The sequence below is a fragment of the Schistocerca serialis genome, chromosome 8, assembly GCF_023864345.2.
Source record: "Schistocerca serialis cubense isolate TAMUIC-IGC-003099 chromosome 8, iqSchSeri2.2, whole genome shotgun sequence".
NCBI lineage: Eukaryota > Metazoa > Arthropoda > Insecta > Orthoptera > Acrididae > Schistocerca > Schistocerca serialis.
Window position 1 is genome coordinate 144535962 of NC_064645.1, and position 20240 is coordinate 144556201.

General features: G+C 42.2%; 1 protein-coding gene across 1 annotated transcript in view; it reads right to left on the minus strand.

Annotated features, from left to right (window-relative positions):
* Nucleotides 1-11613: 11613 nt before the first annotated feature.
* The window catches only part of LOC126416875 (testis-specific serine/threonine-protein kinase 3-like), a 119263-nt gene continuing 110636 nt past the window's right edge, over nucleotides 11614-20240 (minus strand). The window contains exon 7 of the mRNA XM_050084758.1: nucleotides 11614-11637. Within this exon, the coding sequence (XP_049940715.1) occupies nucleotides 11614-11637 (24 nt within the window). The remainder of the gene's footprint in view (nucleotides 11638-20240) is intronic.

Below are 20240 nucleotides of genomic sequence, written 5' to 3' on the forward strand. Positions count from 1 at the left end.
ACCGTGTAAAACATAACATCATAATGATGAAACACTTCGAACAATCTGAATCTTCCAGTCTTGTGAAATATTTTGAAGACATGTTGCACAAGAATCAGTACCTGTCAAACCCATACAGCCCCTCAGAACTCATCCGCATTTGCTTAATCAAATTACCTGAACATTTACGACACATTATTTTAGCAGGACGTTGCAAAGACGACATTGAAGCTTTTCAGGGACTCCTACAAGAATTAGAAATTGACACAGACCGTCGCAGGATGCGAAAACAGGAAAACAATCACTACAGGTCACATCCGTCACAATTCCATGACGACAGAAACGATAACTGGACGCGACAAGGCTATTCTCAGCACACAAATCGTGACCAAAATAGACACCACCCGTATGACAACCGTTGGCAGGGTAGTAATAGTTACAGAGAAAGATCGCATTTCCGTAGAAATGAATATGACAGAGATAACCATAGAAATAGACAATATGGTAACCAAAACAATTATTATCAAGGGAGGCAGAATAACTTCAGACGCAACAGTTCGGCGCAGAGTTACGATTCAGGGAGAAATTCTCCACCACATGACCGACAAACAAGAAACTATGTAAACTACCGACATAACGACAGACCTGAATTCCATCAGAACTGGCGAGCTTTAAACAGAGCTGGGCCCTCTCGGCAAGGCGAATTTGTGGAAGTTAGGTCTCCTAATCCCAATAACGACGCGCGCCAACAAAGAGACAGACAATGGCTCGCACCGCAGGCAGCCGCGTGCGCCGGCTGGCTCAGAGAAAAATAACAAAGACGCGAACCTTGAGAAAAGATTTAGCATTCCTTACCGACGTGTAAAACATGACAATTGCTTTGCATTCAAGTTCAAACTCTGAGTACTATGAAGAGTAAAGGTTTACACCACATTTCACATGTAAAACCGTTTATTGAAAGATAATCTGCTTTTTAACTTTGTCTTTGCCATATAACTTTTCACTTTACATTACTAGTATGCTTGTCAGACTTAGAATCTGTTAACATGCAACAATGTTTGAAGTTAAATATCCAGTCTAGAACCTAGGGAACATTTTTAAACAGAAATTACGAATGCATTGTTATAGTGAACAGACGTCACAGTGTTATTGTGTGTGTACATTCTTGCTTGTTTGTTGCACGATTACGTAACGACTATCAGGCTCACATACTTAGAACATTTACCAGTACTGCTAATGAGATGTTAATGCAACATTTTGGTTTATTTGAAAATAAATTCTGAATTTAAAGTGCTTTCTGAGAGATACCAGATGACACAGAGGTTAGTTTATGTGACAGCTACACGATTTTTATCACGACGCTACTAATGAGTGACAATTTACAATGTTGCTTTTGCGGTGTATCTGTTTTATATCTGCACAGTTTTCTGAATTCTTCTGGAAAGAAAAACATGTTTTAGTAGTAACTTTTGTGGTATAGCAACAATGAGACAGCCTTTTTCGTGGCATAACAATACGTTACTGTACAGTACTTTCTTCATTACAACAATAAGCGTAATAACTACGATATCTATACGCAAAGCATTTCACGTTTGTGTATTATGCAGAACTTAGCTTTCGGAGGACGATAACTACGACACTTCCACACAGATTATGTTGCAACAAGACGCACATTTAGCGCTACAGTACACGTATTTGAGTGATTAATTTTGTACTTAAAACATTTATTTTTAAAGATTTTTGAATTACAAAGAAAGTTTTCCGTGATACATTTCATTGCATTGCTGTAATCTGTAACACCTGAGGGTATAATTACATTAATCCTCAGGGGGGTACACGCCTACTTTGTGTACCATGTGTGTGGCAACCACAAGGAACCCTAGCTAATATGGTATTTGCTTATACAACTTTACACATCGGTACCATATTTCTCTAACACACAAATTACGCAGCTATCTGATCATTTAACTGAGAGATAAACATTTTTTTACTACATCAGTGACACATGTTTACGCAATTACACAGTTGGGTAACTTCACACTTATGAAACTGTATTTTGTCTGTACTTTGTAAACTGTTCATATTTTTTCGGAATCATTGTGATACTATGAGAGCTTTGAATGATGTATTTGGTATGAGATCATGATTTTTAAAGTACGTTTGAGGCAGCTGACACTTTTGACATGAGCAGAGAATTTTTTTAGGCTTAGAAATTATTGGAGGAAGTTACGACGATTTTGAGATTTGACTGAAGTGTTATGATGTTATTATTACGACGACGATGTGTACTATGCTGTTGAGGAATGTTTATTATGCTACGTATTTCTCATGATGAAATATTGAAGAAGTGTCGACGAATATGTATATGTAATAAGGTAAGGAATAATGAGTAGTGGTGACTCTGATTTATGAAAAGGTTGTTGGAAACCAAGAATCGTACTTTAAGAGTTATGAAATGTGTGTGTATATGCATGAATGTATTACAATGCAGACGAAAATTTTTTGGACACTGTTATATCAATAGCATTTTGTTTCTACAGATTTGCAACGCTAATTCTTGACCTGTGAAATATTTTTATGTGAGACTATCACTGTAGCGGTAAATATTTCCGTAAGAAAGTTAAGTGACCACCTGCACGTAATGCGTCGCGGGCACCCAGCTGTGTCAGACGCCTGGAGAAAAAGCCATTATTGCGAGCCCTTTTCAGTGGCACAGGTAGAAAAAGAAAGGGGACGTGGGACGTGTCAAACACCTGGATAACAAGCCATTAGGGTGTGCCTTTCATCGCTAATGCGACACCCTCGTTACTTGAAAACATATGATCACTCGCACTTTGTGCTAATTACTGAAATGCTTATGAATTGATGGGAAATATTCGTACATCTGCACACCTGATTACGACAAGCGTCTTTCTACGAGAGTTGAGAGAATTTCTACTAACTTATGAAATGTCACATGACTATTGAATGATATTTTTATGCTTTGGTTTGCGTAATTGCTTATTTTATTTGATACCTGTTTTTCAGCTGTGTTGCAGCATTGCTCTTATAAAATGAAATGCATTTGCTAATGTGAACACTTTCTGTCAACAGATCTATTAAATAATTATTTTATGATCCACATTCTTTAAAAAAGGAGCACTTGGAAAGGAAAGAACAATAAGAAGGAACTAGTAACAGTAACACATAATTTTCTTTTCAAGTACATGTTAATATTTTTTTTACAATAAGTTGTTGTGGTGCACCACTTTAATTACATAGATATTAAGATGTGAATATACATTTCCCTTATCTGCATTGTTGTTTTTACTGTAATATTTTTTCTGCTTGCGCTATGTCATGTTTAGGTATAAGTTGCTGCTGTTTGCCAGGCATAGTGTTATTGAATTTGACTTTTGCTCATTTATGCTGCTAGCTTTGCCAATTTGCATTTTTTTGCATTGCTGTTTGTGATAATTTGTTATGTGATGCTGCATTGCCTCGTCCCTTAGTTTAGCATCTGAGCTCAGTAGATTTAAGTTAGCTTAAGAGGGGGTAGCCTCTAAGAGAATGAGTTGCGATGAATTGGAAGAAATGCATTGAGAAAACAGGTTTAGGTAGGATTTTTTTGGAAATAAATGTTGAGGTAAGAAATGTGTGAACATATAAATACAGAAAGCATGCTTAGATAGAATTTTTTTGGTGGAAACAAAGGATGAAATAAGAGGAAAGATATATGAAGTTTTGGGTTGGACTGCAGTACCAAATGCTACACTGAAAACGAACCCTGTCCTTTCCTATTGGTGTTATCCCACTATGTGTGTGTGTACCCTTGTGTATTTGTTTTCTTCCTGTCTCTGTGTACTGTTTCATAGAACTTTTTTCTCTTCTAATACTAAGTTACATTCACTATGATGAGGAATACTGTTATCCTCAAATACAATTGGCATTAATAATATGTTATTTACTTTGTAAAGATGTTAGACATTATTCATTCTGTTTAAATGCTCATGTGTGAAGTTGATGTTTCGCAAGTTATTCTGATCTTTTATGTATGTACTCATGTCATAATTCCTGTAACACTGATGTATATGTCTATTTCTATTCTTTTGTAAAGCCTGTGTTACTGCAATTGTTATCTATATTGCTATGTTTTTAATGATGTATTTTGTACCTTTGTAATTGTATTCTCATGTTATAAAATTGTAATTGTCACCAGTTCATGATATTATTAACTTGTTAGTTACATTTCACTGCACACGTTTCTGTTGGTCATAGTATGTGGACAATATGTGAGAAGTAGGGACTGATAGTGTTTGCACGTGTGTTAATGATTCAGCAAGGGACTGGATAACAGCATTGCTGGATCTAAGGACAATTCCAAAAACTTTGTGAGTGCACAAGTGGTGGTTTATGGACTTGCTATATTCTCCGCAAGACTCTTCAATGGTGAATGTGCACCTGCACAATCGCAACAGATGGCTGCTGGCCATCTCTACAAGGACTACAGTGGGTCTGCACCTCTGGTGGCCCACCAATACCATTATCTCTACAAGGACTACAGTGGGTCTGCACCTCTGGTGGCCCACCAATACCGTAATCTCTACCAGGACTACAGTGGGTCTGTTCTGTGATGACCTACCTACCAATATTCTTCAAAACGTCGAATGACTCTGCTGTGGGTTTGCTATGTTGTGGCCCATTACCTGTCTGCATGTCAAGAGTCAGCACTGTCTTTCAGTTGGAAGGACAACAGTACTTCTTCAAGACTGCATGGAAATCCACTACTTCCGTGTGCATTTTCTTCTACTGCTCGGACTTTGAGAAAAACACTATTTTACCGTAATGAATGATCAGGACTGTCTTTATGGACTGTGAGAAAATTTGAGCTTTTGACCAACATAATATCAATAAGTGTGTGCATTTGATTTCTTTGTTATTGTAATTATGAAAAATTTTATCAAATCATTATTGGCCACTGCCCAAAAAAAAAATTTGTAAAATTTTTGTGGGGAGCATGGGGGCTATGTAAGTAGGCTGTTTATGTTTTCTCTATGTAAGTAGGCTGTTTATGTTTTCTTATTGGCAACGTTACGTAGTGCTCAATATGAAAATCACTGGCTGTGCTGTGTGCAGTCTGTGGCTAGTTTGCATTGTTGTCTGCCATTGTAGTGTTGGGCAGCAGCAGCTGGATGTGAACAGCGCGTAGCGTTGCGCAGTTGGAGGTGAGCCGCCAGCGGTGGTGGATGTGGGGAGAGAGATGGCGGAGATTTGTAATTTGTCATGAACTGATATATATATTATGACTTGTGATGATATTAAGGTAAATACATTGTTTGTTCTCTATTAATATCTTTCATTTGCTAACTATCCCTATCAGTAGTTAGTGCCTTCCATAGTTTGAATCTTTTATTTAGCTGGCAGTAGTGGCGCTCGCTGTATTGCAGTAGCTTGAGCAGCGAAGATTTTTGTGAGGTAAGTGATTTGTGAAAGGTATAGTTTAATGTTAGTCAGGGCCATTCTTTTGCAGGGATCTTTGATAGTCAGATTGCGTTGCGCTAAAAATATTTTGTGTCAGTTTAAGGACAGTCGTGTATAAATTGTTCAAAGGGGACGTTTCATAACCTTTATCAGAGTTACACACACACACACACACACACACACACGCAATTCACACATGTATGACCACGGTCGCTGGCTGCCAAGGCCAGACTGTGAGCAGCAGTGCATGCTGAGAGAAGGAAACTGGATGGTGGGGGTAAGCAGGAGGTGGGGTGGGGAGGGATATGTATAGTGGGGTAGGGGTGGGGCACAATAAAGTGCTGCTTGTAGGAGCATACAAGGATGACATTGGGAGAGGGTAGGGCAGTTTGGTGTAGTAAGGTGATTAGACAGTGAGAAGGGGGAAATGAGCCGTGTAAAAAATGTAGAAGTAAAGAGAGAGTGGGAACATTGATGAAATAGAGGGCTGTGTAGTTCTAGAATGGGAGCAGGGAAGGGAATAGATGAGTGAAGGACAACTGACAAAGGTTGAGGTCAAGAGAGTTACAGGGATATAGGATGTATTGTACTTGCACAGTTCAGAAAGCTGGTGTTGGTGAGAATGATCCAGATGGTATAGGCTGTGAAGCAGTCACTGAAACGAAGGACATTGCGTTGGGCAGCATGCTCAGCCACTGGTTAGTCCAGCTGTTTCTTGGTTACAGTTTCTCAGTAGCCATTCATGTGGACAGAAAGCTTGTTTGTTGTCATTCTCCACCCAAAATGATTTTCCACTGCCCACTGAAACCACAAAATATCCTTGTCCATCCCTACACAAGTCTTTTTCCCAGCCCCTTCCCTCAAGGCTCATATCCCTGTAACAGATGCAGATTCAAGACTTGTCCCATACATCCTCCCACCACCAATTACTCCAATCTGGTTACAAGCATCACCTACCACATCAAAGACAGGGCTATCTGTGAAACCAGTCATGTGATCTACAAGCTAAGCTGCAACCACTGTGCTTTACTCTATATGGGCAGATAACCAACAAGCTGTCTGTCCCTATGAATGGCTGCTGACAAACGGTAGCCAAGAAACAGCTGGACCAACCAGTTGCTCAGCATTCTGCCCAATCTGATGTTCTTCATTTCAGAGACTGCTTCACAGCCCATGCCATCTGGATCATCCCCACCAACTCCAGCTTTTCTGAACTGTGGAATTGGAAACTCTCCCTACAATATATCCTACACTCCCATAACCCTTGCCGCCTTGATATTTGTTAGTCATTGTCCTTTATCCACCTTTTTGCTTCCCTGTTCCCAATCTAGAACTACAGAGCCCTCCACTTCACCAATGCAGTCACTGTCTTTTTAATTCTCTCTTTTTCTACTGCCCCTCCCTCCCACTGCCCACTGTCTAACCACCAAACCACACCTAGTTGCCCTACCCTCTCCCCACCTCACCCCTGCATGCTCCCACAAGCAGCACTTCACTGTGCCCCACCCCTACCCTGATATCCCTATCCCTCCCCACCCCAGCCTCCTCCTGAGGCCCGCCAGCCAGTTTGCTTCTCCCATCATGCACTGACACTCACAGTCCAGTCTTGGCAGCCAGAGACTGTGTTCATGGGTGTGTGAGATGCGTTTGCAAGCATGTGCATGAGTTTTGTCTGTGCATATGTATGTATGTATGTGTGTGTGTGTGTGTGTGTGTGTGTGTGTATGTTTTGTCTAATTCTGAGGAAGGTCTGTGTGGCCAAAAGCTTTGTTTGACACTCTTTTCCTAGTGCCTATCTGCGACTCAGAATCTGCACTGTTGGTAATTAGCAACTATCCTTTTCATATTAGTCATTATTATGTCCTCGAGTTTCCATTGTTTGAGAGCCAAACTGGTATAGGCAAACGTATTAAAATACAGAGAGATGTAAACAGGCAGAATATGGCGGTGCAGTCGGCAACGCTTATATAAGACAGCAAGTGTCTGGCGCAGTTGTTAGATCGGTTACTGCTGCTACGATGGTAGGTTATCAAGATTTAAATGAGCTCGAGCGTGGTGTGTCGGCACACGAGCGATGTGACACAGCATCTCCGAGGTAGCGATTAATTGGAGATTTTGCCGTACAACCATTCCACGAGTGTACTGAGAATATCAGGAATCCGGTAAAACATCAAATCTCCGACATCACTGCGGCCGGAAAAGATCCTGCAAGAACGGGACCAACGACGACTAGAGGGAATCGTTCAACGTGACACAAGTGCAACTCTTCCGCAAATTGTTGCAGATGTCAATGCTTGGGCATCAACAAGTGTCAGGGTGCGAACCATTCAATGAAACTTTATCAATATGGGCTTTCGGAGCTGAAGGCTCACTTGTATACCCTTGATTCATGCACAACACAAAGATTTATGCCTCGCCTGGATCCGTCATCACTGAAATTGGACTGTTGATGACTGGAAACATGTTACCTTGTCGGACGAGTGTCGTTTCAAATTGAACTGAGCGGGTGGACATGTACGGATAGGGAGATAATCTCATGAATCCATGGGCAAGCTGTTTCAGGTTCTGTAATGACACGGGGTGTGTGCAGTTGGAGTGCTATGAGACCCCTGATATGTCGAAATACGACACTGATAGGTAACACGTACGTAAGCATCCTGTCTGATCACCTGCATCCATTCGCGTCCATTGTACATTCCGACGGACTTGGGCAATTCCAGCAGGACAATGCGGGACCTCACACGTCCAGAATTGCTACAGAGTGGCTCCAGGAACACTCTTCTGAGTGTGTACCCGTAATGCACTAACCATCAAGCTCCCTAAACATGAACATTATTGAACATATCTGGGATGCTTTGCAATGTGCTAGGCACAAGAGATCTCCATCCCTTCGTACTTTTACTGATTTATGGAGACCCCTGCGGGATTCATGGTGTCAGTTCCCGCCAGCACTACTTCAGACATTAGTCGAGTCCTTGGCACAGAGTGTTGTGGCACTTCTGGTTGCTCATGGGGACCCTACACGATATTAAGCAAGTGTACCAGTTTCTTTGGATCTCCAGTGCATATTGTATGACAATTACCAAGACTACAGAAGGAGAGCAGAAAAATTAACGACTGGATGGAAAGTCATAATTTTGTGAAAAAAATTTGGGCACGATGGAGATCTGAGTACGGATTTCCCACTTCACAGTCCAACAATGCGACCACAGAACCACGACCCCATGATTCTGACAACACCCTCAGTATTGAATATCTTGAGCTTGGAGCATTCACTGTTTCTATGTTGCTTCTTTTTCACAGTGTGGTACACCTGCTTCCTGTTTCCATGCTTGATCTGCGTTCAGTTTTGACAGGCTACCCACTGGGTCATTTTACCGCTAAATCTTAAGGGGGTGCGATGGGGAGTTTCCCTTATAGTGATATTCTCCTGTTTTGTGTAGTCGACGTATTGCTGTTTTATTTTTCTTAATATTTTTCTTGTGATTTGTCTGCCAGAAACTGAATTTGTATATCATTCATTGAATCTTGACTAGCAGAGTTATGTATGGTAAATGTAATGTTACACTTCCACTGCTGTTTGGCGAGAGCACCATCAGTTCCCGTCCATCGAACGTCCTGAGAAAATATATTGACGTGCGCAAATTAATGTCTGTCTTACAAGTGGTTTTCCCGCAAACATAATAACATCTATTCACTCACCATTTCAAGACATCACCATAAGTCAGTGCCAGGCCTGAGAATTCTAAAAGTCCAACTTCATTTGAAATCCTATCACCAATACAACTTCTCGCAGCATCATAGATATTTTTCTAGGTTTTCTGTAATTTTCAGCCCCAGGAAAGTAAGTTCAGAGAGCTGTGACCAAACGCAATAAAAACTTTCACGTATGGGCCAGAACTGCATACAGTTCCGGTCTGTTAAGACAGCACAAAATTTTTCAGTGCCCACAGGCTTTTGGGCCTTTAGATAAACCACCAGGAACGCATTATCGTAGTCAGATACATGTATATTTTTTCAGTTACTCAGTTGTGGAGTTTTAACCTGACGCAGACAGTTCAGGCAAGTGCCATGCACGAATTGTCCCTACAAGAAATGATTTATTTACAACAAAGCTAAGATCATGTATTATACAAATCTATGGCTTAACCTTTTAAATTATTTATTTTTTTAAGCTCCACTCTGTCTACCACAAGGCCATTTCCCTTATTAAACTACCAACTGTAATCTTTCAAATTGGCATTGTCTCCTAGGACATAAAATCTACCAACAAAACAGTAGTTGACTTTCGATATAACAAGACTTCATGGAGTAAAAATCCATGGAATCTGGGGTTTTTGTGCTGTTGTTGTAGCTGTCGAATACCCTGCCACCTCGATGTTTACGTCATTGTCCAAGGATACTTGCACCACGGGTTTAAACGCTTTGCCATGTTTGTGTTTTAGACTCTAAATAGGTTTAAACAGATTTCGTGTGAAAGACAATGTTATATTGGTGGTATATCGTTCAGACGCAGTGTACAAAAAACTGTTCATTCTTAATTTTAGCTGACTCTAACACTGACACAGAACTTTATTTCACTACTTATAACCTTATGATCTGATAATAGCGGTAGGTGGAATACGTCACTAAAGTAAAAAATGTAAAAATGCATAAGTCAGGTAGAAAATGCTATACGCAAATGTGCTTACTGATTCCATACCTATTTGAGGACATCAGTTCTGTCAGTTAATGAATTTGGTCTATTCTCTAACTTCAACCCTCAGTAATCTAGAAGAATTTATTTCTTGACAGTTACCATGTTGTGTTATTATGACCTTTTATGAGATTGCTATTAAGTCCTGTGTATGCACTGAAACGCGTATGTATTTAGTACAGCGATGGCGAAGCATGACAGAATCTCTGACCAGAGAGTTATTTATCGTTGCTAGTCTGCGCTTGACCGCGCGAGAGTGCAGTTGCATGTAGGGAGTCGGCAGTTGTTGTTGTACGTAGCGAGTCGCGAGAGCATGTAGTAGTCTAGTACAGTCGCGAGTTGTAGCCGGTCGTTGGTGTGTGTGAGGAATCCACGGGCGTCGACATGGGTCTCTGGTCAAGATGCTGAATGAGGTTTATTGTTAAATAAGGTAATGAAGCTGCATTGCGCACATCAGATAATGTAATGTATATTTATTGTAATTAATTTTCGACAGGTGCCCCAATAATAATTTATTTTTCAAATCATTTTAACAAATGAATCATTTAATAGAAAGAATATTTCCCATGCATTTCCTTAAGGAAAAAATTTGCTTAAATTCAAAGAAATTTTGCGATGCATTTCCTCCAAGCTATGGCGAAAAATAAGAGCAGATGCAGTTATAGTGAGGTAAGAAATCAATTCTAAATTTTTGCACAGGGCCTAAGATCGACATTTCGGTCTATTTGCGTTTTCATTGTCACTGAGATTTCATTATCATTGAATTATCTTTCATTTTGTGGGGAACTGACTTTGCAACATTTTGTATGTCTTTCATTATTTTTGTGGGGAGCTCACATTTGGGTCAGATTGCGATTCTCACATTTAATTGTCATTGTCAGTAGAATTCATTGTGGGGAGGTTACACTTGGCTCCCATTTATTATTTTTTATTCAAATATTTCTGTGGGGACGATATTGCTTCGTGGCTCCATTTTTATTAACTTTGTTAGTCATACATAATTTTCGGTGGGGAGGTTACAGCACACATAAGCACCTTTTAACAATGGTACGTGTAACTTATGTAACATTATGATACCTGCAAGTTATGTGCACTAAACACCATTAAAATAAAGTAAAACAAAATTAAATAACATCTGGAGATCAAAACGCCTGTCAATACACTGGTTACTTCGCAGCTCAATACTAATGCCCAATTCTGCCACATCGAAATAGTGGTAGAGGCTCTCAAGGATGGGTGTTGTACTGACACAAAATGCCTACAGCCTACATCACTTTCGGAACTGTACTGATTTGCTGACATAGCACCAGCTGACATCAGAATGTACAAGTCAGAAATGCCCAAAGCTATGTCATGTTCGATCCGCGCTTTGTTCGGATATCAGTCATCGCGTCAACTTCTCTATCTAGGTATAGGCAGCCAGAAAAATTTGCTGGGTCATCTCAACGAGTGAGAGTACAAAATCATTCAGCTGTCAGTCAGAACCTGTACCAGAGGCTGATCTGCAACAAATGACGCCAAATGTGCAATGCCTCACAGCAACAAGTTTGGGATGTGAGTTTTCAGTAGAAGAAAAATAAGGTGTAGCTGTGAGTTAGTACATTGTTCCCTGCCAGTTGGTTGTAAATAGTGTGTTATGTGTATCTTTTGGCTCCCGACACGATGAGTAAATATCTCAAAATGATTTTGAAATCTGCAGTGTATCACCACAAACTTCTTGGCTTTCAAACTAAATCATTCCCCCTAGAACTATGGTAACTATGTATTTTCATTAATTTTGCTGGTATATTTTTTTCACTTATTCATACGGTTAGGAGGCTAATTTGACTCGCTTCAAATGTGACACCAAGAGTAAAATGAAGGCATTTCTCTTTGAACTGGGACTGCGTACTGACGCCCATTTTAGATTACGAGCACCATGTCTGACAAGGCTAACGCCGTAAACGAAAGGAATTGTGAAAGCATTACTGATAGTAAAAGCTGCTAAAGGGAAACACTGATCATGTTATGGGCTATGCCACGTAGCGTTGAATTTCAGTCCTTATAGTGCAGATGCCAAAAAGGGCATTGAGTTGGTGAGAGGCCAGGAAATGAATGTGAAATGTGCTTCAGACTGTGGTCTCATATAGAGAAAAAGTTTATATAGCGTATCTTCGTCCTTCCCCTACCAATAGAATGGAACAAATTAGTTGTGAGAAATTTTATCAAATGTCAGAGAATGGCATGACGTTCAGGACTGCTAAGCATCTCCGCCCAGACGGAGCCACGGCAGTGAGGACGTCAACGGTTGTTTGCCCGAAATTACGAGGATCAGTCAAAAAGTAATGCCTGCTATTTTTTTTATTCGTCAAGAATTTCAAATCCAAGAGCATAGATTAAAACCACAACACTGACGATTAGTTTATGGCTTTTCTATAGAATACCCATCCATTTCCACAGTTTTGCTCCATCTTTTAACAAGAGCATGTATTTCAGTGCAGTAAAATGTACGGTCCTGCTTCCGAAGCCATTGACGCACTTACATCTTCGTGGTCTTCTCATTATTGATGTTGTGGTCTTCAGTCCTGAGACTGGTTTGACGCAGCTCTCCATGCTACTCTATCCTGTGCAAGCTTCTTCATCTGCCAGTATCTACTGCAACCTACATCCTTCTGAATCTGCTTAGTGTATTCATCCCTTGCTCTCCCTCTACGGTTTTTACCCTCCACGCTGCGCTCTAATACTAAATTGGCGATCCCTTGATGCCTCAGAACATGTCCTACCAACCGATCCCTTCTTCTACTCAAGTTGTGCCACAAACTTCTCTTCTCCCCAACCCAATTCAATACCTCCTCATTAGTTATGTGATCTACCCATCTTATCTTCAGCATTCTTCTGTGTGTATCCTCATATTCAAAGTGAATCCCACGATGAGGTTCTATTAGCGTCCCGTAGAGATGGAAGTCTGAGGGCATCAGGCTGTATGGTGGATAAAGCAAGACTTCCCATCCAATTTTACAATCTCTTTAGTGTTATGACGACTGGTGTATGGTCTTACATTATTATGCAAAAGGAAAGCACCCTCCATAGCTTCTGTTGGGCGAACCCACTGAAGACTTTCTTTAAGCTGTTTGAGGGCTCTAACGTATTGGACAGAATTTATTGTGCACCCTTGCTCCAAATAATCAACCATAATCGTACCCCTTGCTTCCCAGAATACCGTAGACATAACTTTCCCTCCGATCACAACAGTTTTGAACTTTTCCTTCTTCAGTGCGTTCCTTTGTTGCCACCCCACTGACTGTCCCTTTGGTTCTGGGTCAAAAAAATGACCCCATGCTTCGCCTCCGATCAGAATTTCTTACAGAAACTCCTGAAATTCCTCGCTCCAAACCGAAGCGCTGCAACAGTTTTGAGGGAATTGTTTTCTTTGTCTCTTCATTCTGGTCGGATCTTGCTACCCAAGTTTCACATACCTGTGAGTGCCCCAGTTGTTGAACAGTCGTCAACACACTCCTTTTTTGGGGGAGGTGATGCGACACATATCATATGCAGTCACCCGGTGGCCATCACGAATGACGTCATCGACACGCTGAATGTTGTGTGGAGTCGTTGCAGTCACCGGCCGGCCGCTCCGTGAATCGTCAGCCAACAGTGTTTGCTTTTCAGCTTCGTTACATCGACGAACCGATCGTCTAATAGACAGATATCCACTATTGCCTCACCGTACACATTTCTCATTCCTTCAGGAAGGGGTCTGGGAGTTTTACCTTCTGTATTCATAGATCGCATCTCAGAACACTAATACGAACATCGATGTCGGCCATTTTGCAAGCGACTGCACTGCTTGAATCTGTTGATGCAGAAGGAGAAGAGGCTTCGTGGAATAGCCCCAAATTCAATTTCCTTACTTAACAAACTTTATTAAAGAGCGGACGTCCATGAATTTGACCAAAAATGTCAATTTTCGATTTACATTTTTATTTATTAGTAGAACTGATTGACAATAAGTTCCCTAAGTTTCAATGGGGGAATCGCTTCCGAAGTGCCTGAAAAATAATTAAATGTGTGACGCGACCTTGCTGCCACGCTCATTTTTTCGACCAACACTTCAACACTAACTCGGTGAACGACGATTCCGTCGATTACTTTCAAGCAAACTTGCAAGAAATTAATTTACAAGATTGCGATAGGTGCTCTTTGGTTTTACGTATCATAAGTGACTCTGTTCCCTTGGAAGATGGAAAGAGCATTGGTGGACGGAACAGACTCACAAAGAAGATAGCAGACTCTTTTTCAGGTGTATTACGGCAAGGCCATCAGACACAATCTGTCCAACGTAGAGCACCATGGGCTGTTTCCAAACGGTGTCAACAGATGAATGTGCCATTCATCATAAGTGCCACGTTAGCTGGTGTAAATATCTACAGACTTAGAACGATAAGAAACCCTACATTCGCTAGCAGAGGCCTTCAAATTGTATCCTGGATTATGACAAGCCCACTTACGGCTTTCTGAACTTCTAAGCACGTGTGTCTATGGCAAAGCACCACACCTTCAGGATCCAATGAAGTCTCTAAATTTATTTATGTGGAGACGATGCTGTAAAACAAGACTTCCATCTGCTACAGCTGCCAGATTTGACAATTATGATGCATTTCTTGTATTTAATGACTGGAATATAAGGAGGATGGAAGTATTATAGTGAGTGGGCTTTAAGACAGGAAATTTCAGCCATTTCTTCTTGAGGAAAATAGATTTACAGCGCCTCTATGCAACTGAATAACTGTTGAAGACTTTGGTAAAGGAAAGGAGGCAGAAAACTAGTGAGCAGAAGAGAAGCCTTGAAGACAAAGAGAATACTGAGTACAAATCGTGGGCCTTTGAAGAGGTGACAGGAAAAAAACATTAGGTTGAACTTTAAACTCCATTTCCTGAAAATCATATTTTTTAGAGTTTATGTACCTTTTCCTCAGAATCTAAGAAGGCTAATTATATAATCACGGTAAATATTGTCTCAAGAGTAAATTTTAAAATTCTGAGTGTAAGCTGAGATACGTGGTAAAGTGCTTGGAATTTTGTATGAACTTTATATTATACTTACCGATTTATAATTTTAAAATTATTAAAGGTTTCCTATTTTATATATATTCAAACAATCATATGGGAGAAGCTTATTACATGAAGAGGGATAGATTAAACAAATAAAATTTTGTAGTTTCTGAGAAAAAGGAACACATTATTTTTGAAAATGAAATTTTTAAATCTCATAAAAAAGTTAAATACATGTAATCCAACAGAAAGTTTGTTAGTTTCATTTACACTACTGGCCATTAAAATTGCTACACTACGAGGATGACGTGCTACAGACGCGATATTTAACCGAGAGGAAGAAGATGCTGTGATATGCAAATAATCAGCTTTTCAGAGCATTCACACAAGGTTGGCGCCGGTGGCGACACCTACAACGTCCTGACATGCGGAAAGTACCCACGGATTTCTCATACACAAACAGCAGTTGACCGGCGTTGCCTGGCGAGACGTTGTTGTGATGCCTCGTGTGAGGAGGAGAAATGCGTACCATCACGTTTCCGACTTTGTTAAAGGTCGGATTGTAGCCTATCGCGATTGCAGTTTATCGTATCGCGACACTGTTGCTCGCGTTGGTCGAGATCAAATGACTGTTAGCAGAATATGGAATCGGTGGGTCCAGGAGGGTAATACGGAGCGCCGTGCTGGATCCCAACGGCCTCGTATCACCAGCTGTCGAGATGACAGGCATCTTATGCACATGGCTGTAACGGATCGTGCAGACACGTCTCGATCCCTGAGTCAACAGATGTGAACGATTGCAAGACAACAACCATCTGTACGAACAGTTCGACGACGTTTGCAACAGCATGGACTATCAGCTAGGAGACCATGGCTGGGGTTATCCTTGGCGCTGCAGCACACACAGGAGCGCCTGCGATGGTGTACTCAACGACGAACCTGGGTGCACGAATGGCAAAACGTCATTTTTTTCGGATGAATCCAGGTTCTGTTTACAGAATCATGATGGTCGCATCTGTGTATGGCGACATCGCGGTGAACGCACATTGAAAGCGTGTATTCGTCATCGCCATACTGGCGTATCACCCGGCGTGATGGTATGGGGTGCCATTGGTTACACATCTCGGTCACCTCTTGTTCGCATTGACGACACTTTGAACAGTGGACGTTACATTTCAGATGTGTTACTACCCATGGCTCTACCCTTCATTCGATCCCTGCGAAACCCTACATTTCAACAGGATAATGCACGACCGCATGATGCAGGTCCTGTACGAGCCTTTCTGGATACAGAAAATGTTCGACTGCTGCCCTGGGCAGCACTTTCTCCAGATCTCTCACCAATTGAAAACGTATGGTCAATGGTGGCCGAGCAACTGGGTCGTTAAAATACGCCAGTCACTACTCTGGATGAACTGTGGTATCGTGTTGAAGCTGCATGGGCAGTTGTCCCTGTTCACGCCATCCAAGCTCTGTTTGACTCAATGAAGAGGCGTATCAAGGCCGTCATTACGCCCAGAGGTGGTTGTTCTGGGTAGTGATTTCTCAGGATCTATGCACCCAAATTGCGTGAAAATGTAATCACATGTCAGTTCTAGTGTAATATATTGGTCCAATGAATACCCGTTTATAATCTGCATTTCTTCTTGGTGTATCAATTTTAATGGCCAGTAGTGTAAATTACAGCACAAAATTTAATTGACGTATCTGCAACATTGTGAATGTGGTACATCTTTTTAAAAGCGTGTGTTTTTCATTAACGTCCCACCTTAAGGAAAGTAAATTGGAGGCTATATTTTCTGAGTGAGTCTCGTAGGAACATACTTACGTATTCGAAGTAGTTTGTCCACCACATCTGTCTCCACCCAGTTCTGTGCTGCCAGCTTCCAAAAGAATACAACGCCTTACGTTCTCCTAAAATTTTTATTACGCACCTCCATAAGTACGTAGTGAAATAAAAACTGAGCTTGCCAGCCATGCGGCTGCGACAGGAGGTCTTTCCGCCGTCACTCGGTGGAGGGGGCGAGCTCCTGCTCCGGCACTTTGGTGGGGGGCGCCGCTGCCCCCGCCGCCCCCATGACCTCGGCCGGCGCCCCCTGGGCCACAGGCGCCGACTCCTCCCCGGTCGCTGCCGCCGCCGCCGCCTCCACCGCCGTCGTGGCGACGGCCGCCGCCGCCTCCCTGCAGACGCCTGCCACCGGGATCTCGTCCTGAGGGCACCGAAGCAACAGCACTGCATCGCAACGTCGCCCAGTCCGCTGAAGACGATTTTCTGTCGCCACAAGTAAATACGCCTGACGGAGAAACCTCAAAACTGCTACCAGACACTACATTCACGTAATATTATTGTTCTTGTGGTTTTTACTCCAAAACTGGTTTCGTCTAGATCTCCACGCCAGTAGGCCTGTTAGCTTGTACAGTACAAGACTACTGATCTATGCATAACTTTTGCAGTCTACATACACTGAGATACTAAAATGCAGACTTTCACGGCCGGAAATGTCATGTCCATTATAATTATCCGGGCTGTTATGCCGTGGCTTGTTGATGAAATCTGTGTCAATTCCCAACGTTTCTTCTCCGTCTGCGGAGGACATCTACAAGGGGGTCTGTAGCTCGGTGGAAGTTCCAACACAACCACTGGCTCGCTAAATTCCGTGTCAGCGCGCTCCCGCGCCGAGGCGTGACGTCACATCTTTTGAAAACGTCAGGTCAATTGGCCGCTGTCCGCTGCCGACGATCGCCGTTGCCATCACCCAGTGGTGGACGGGTGGTACACATCTTCTTCAACACCGGCATCCATATACCGTTCAATTTCAAGCCCTCCTCCTTTCGATTGAAATTAGGGTGTTTGGCGATTTCGATTGCCTCCTTGTAGAGCCTTTCGTAATATCCGCTTGTGGCCGCTAGTACTTGCGTCTCCTCGAAACGAATATTATGGTTACCTGGCTGGAAAGGATGCTCCGCAACAGCTGATCGTTCCGTTTCTCTCTTCTCCAATTGCTCTTGTGCTCTTCCAAACGTTTTGAAACATTTCTTTTAGTGGTACCCACATAAACACTGCATGGGATCCTACACACTCCAGCTTTTTCCAATGGTTTGCGAGCGTCTTGGCAGGTTTAAGGTATTCCTGGTAGGCTTGTAAGTTACGGTAATACTCCGCTTCGTCAAGATCCTCCCTATTCTTTCCGTTTAGCAAACGGCAGGAAAACCTTAGATTTTGCAGTAGCCTCTTCGTCACTATGGTTTCTGCGTGGTTGTCTCAACGCACGTTTTATTTCGGCGGACGAATATCCGTTCTTCATTAGTGCATTGTGGAGATGTTCCATCAAAGCGTCGAGCAGTTCTGGTTCACAAATATTTCTAGCACTGTCCACTAACGTCTTGATAACACCCCGCTTCTGTTGTGGGTGGTGGTTCGAATCCCGGTGCAAATAACGGTCTGTGTGCGTGGGTTTGCGGTATACTGAGTGGCCCAAACTACCATTTACACTCAGGTGTCAAAAGTCATGGGACACCTCCTAATATGATGTCGGATCTTCTTATTGCTCGGCGTAGACCAGTAACTCCGCGTGGCATGGACTCAACAAGTCATTGGAGATCCCCTGCGGAATATTGAGCCATGCTGCCTTCACAGCCGTCCACAACTGCGAGAGTGGTGCCGGTGTAGGATTTTGCACAAGAACTGACCTCTCGGTTACGTCCCATAAACGTTCGATGGGATTCACGTTGGGCGATTTTGGTGGCCAGATCATTCACGTCATTTGTCCAGAATGTTCTTCAAACCATTTGCGACCAATTGTGGCCCCTGTGACATGGAGCATTGTCATCGACAAAAATTTCGTCTTTATTTGGGAACTTGAAGTCCGCGAGAGGCTGAAAATGGTCTCCAAGTAGCCGAACATCCAGAGGAGCCAGTCCATTCCACGTAAACGCAGCCCAAGCCTTTATGGAGCCACCACGCCTTGCACAAAGCCTTGTCGACAACTTGGACCATGGCTTCGTGTGGTCTGTGCCACTCTCGAACCCTACCATTAGCTCTTACCCATTAAAATCGGGACTCATCTGACCAGGCCAAGGTTTCCTAGTTGTCTAGGGTCCAACCGAAATGGCCACCAGTCCAGTAGAGGCACTGCGGACGAAGTCGTGTTCTTAGCTAAGGCACTCACGTCAGTCGACTGCTGCCATAACCCATTAACGCTAAATTTCTCCGTACTGCCCTAATGGATACGTTTGTCTTCACATTGATTTCTGTGCTTATTTCACGCATTGTTGCTTCTCTGCTAACACTGACAGCTCGACACAAATGCTGCAGATCTTGGTCGTTAAGTGAAGGCATCGCCCACTGTGCTGTCCATGGTGAGAGGCAATGCATGAAATTTGGTATTCCTGGCACAGTCTTGACACTGTGGATCTCGGAATATTGAATTCCCTAACGATTTCCAAAATGGAATGTCCCATGTGTCTAGCTCCAATTGCCAGTCCCCGTTCAAAATCTGTTAGTTCCCGTCGTGCGGCCATAATCATATCGAAATCTTTTCACATGAATCACCTGAGTACAAATGACAGCTCCGACAATGCGCTGCCCTTTTATACCTTGTGTGCACGATACTACCTCCATCTGTATACTTTGCATATCGCTATCCCATGACTTGTCATCTCAGTCTGTTTTTCTCTACGTAACTACTGCAGTCTGCATCCATCTGAACTTGCATACTGTAATCAAGTTCTGACTTCTCTCTACAATCCTTTCTTCCCCTTTTATTTTTATTAAGGAGAATATAGCATTTTCAGTTGTTAAACGACTTCTAAAGTCGAAATGTGCATTTGATAGCAAATATTGTGATATAAAGTGAGCAAATATCCTTACATACACAGCCTTTTCAGTAACTATAGCAAACACTGATGGTATAGAAATAGGTCTAAAATTGTCTACATTATCCCTTTCTCCCTTTTTATAAAGCAGCTCTACTACAGAGGACTTAAATCGTTCAGGAAACTGACTATTCCTAAAGGAAAGATTGCAAATATGGCTAAATACAGAGCTAACGTGTGCAGCACAGTACTTTAATTT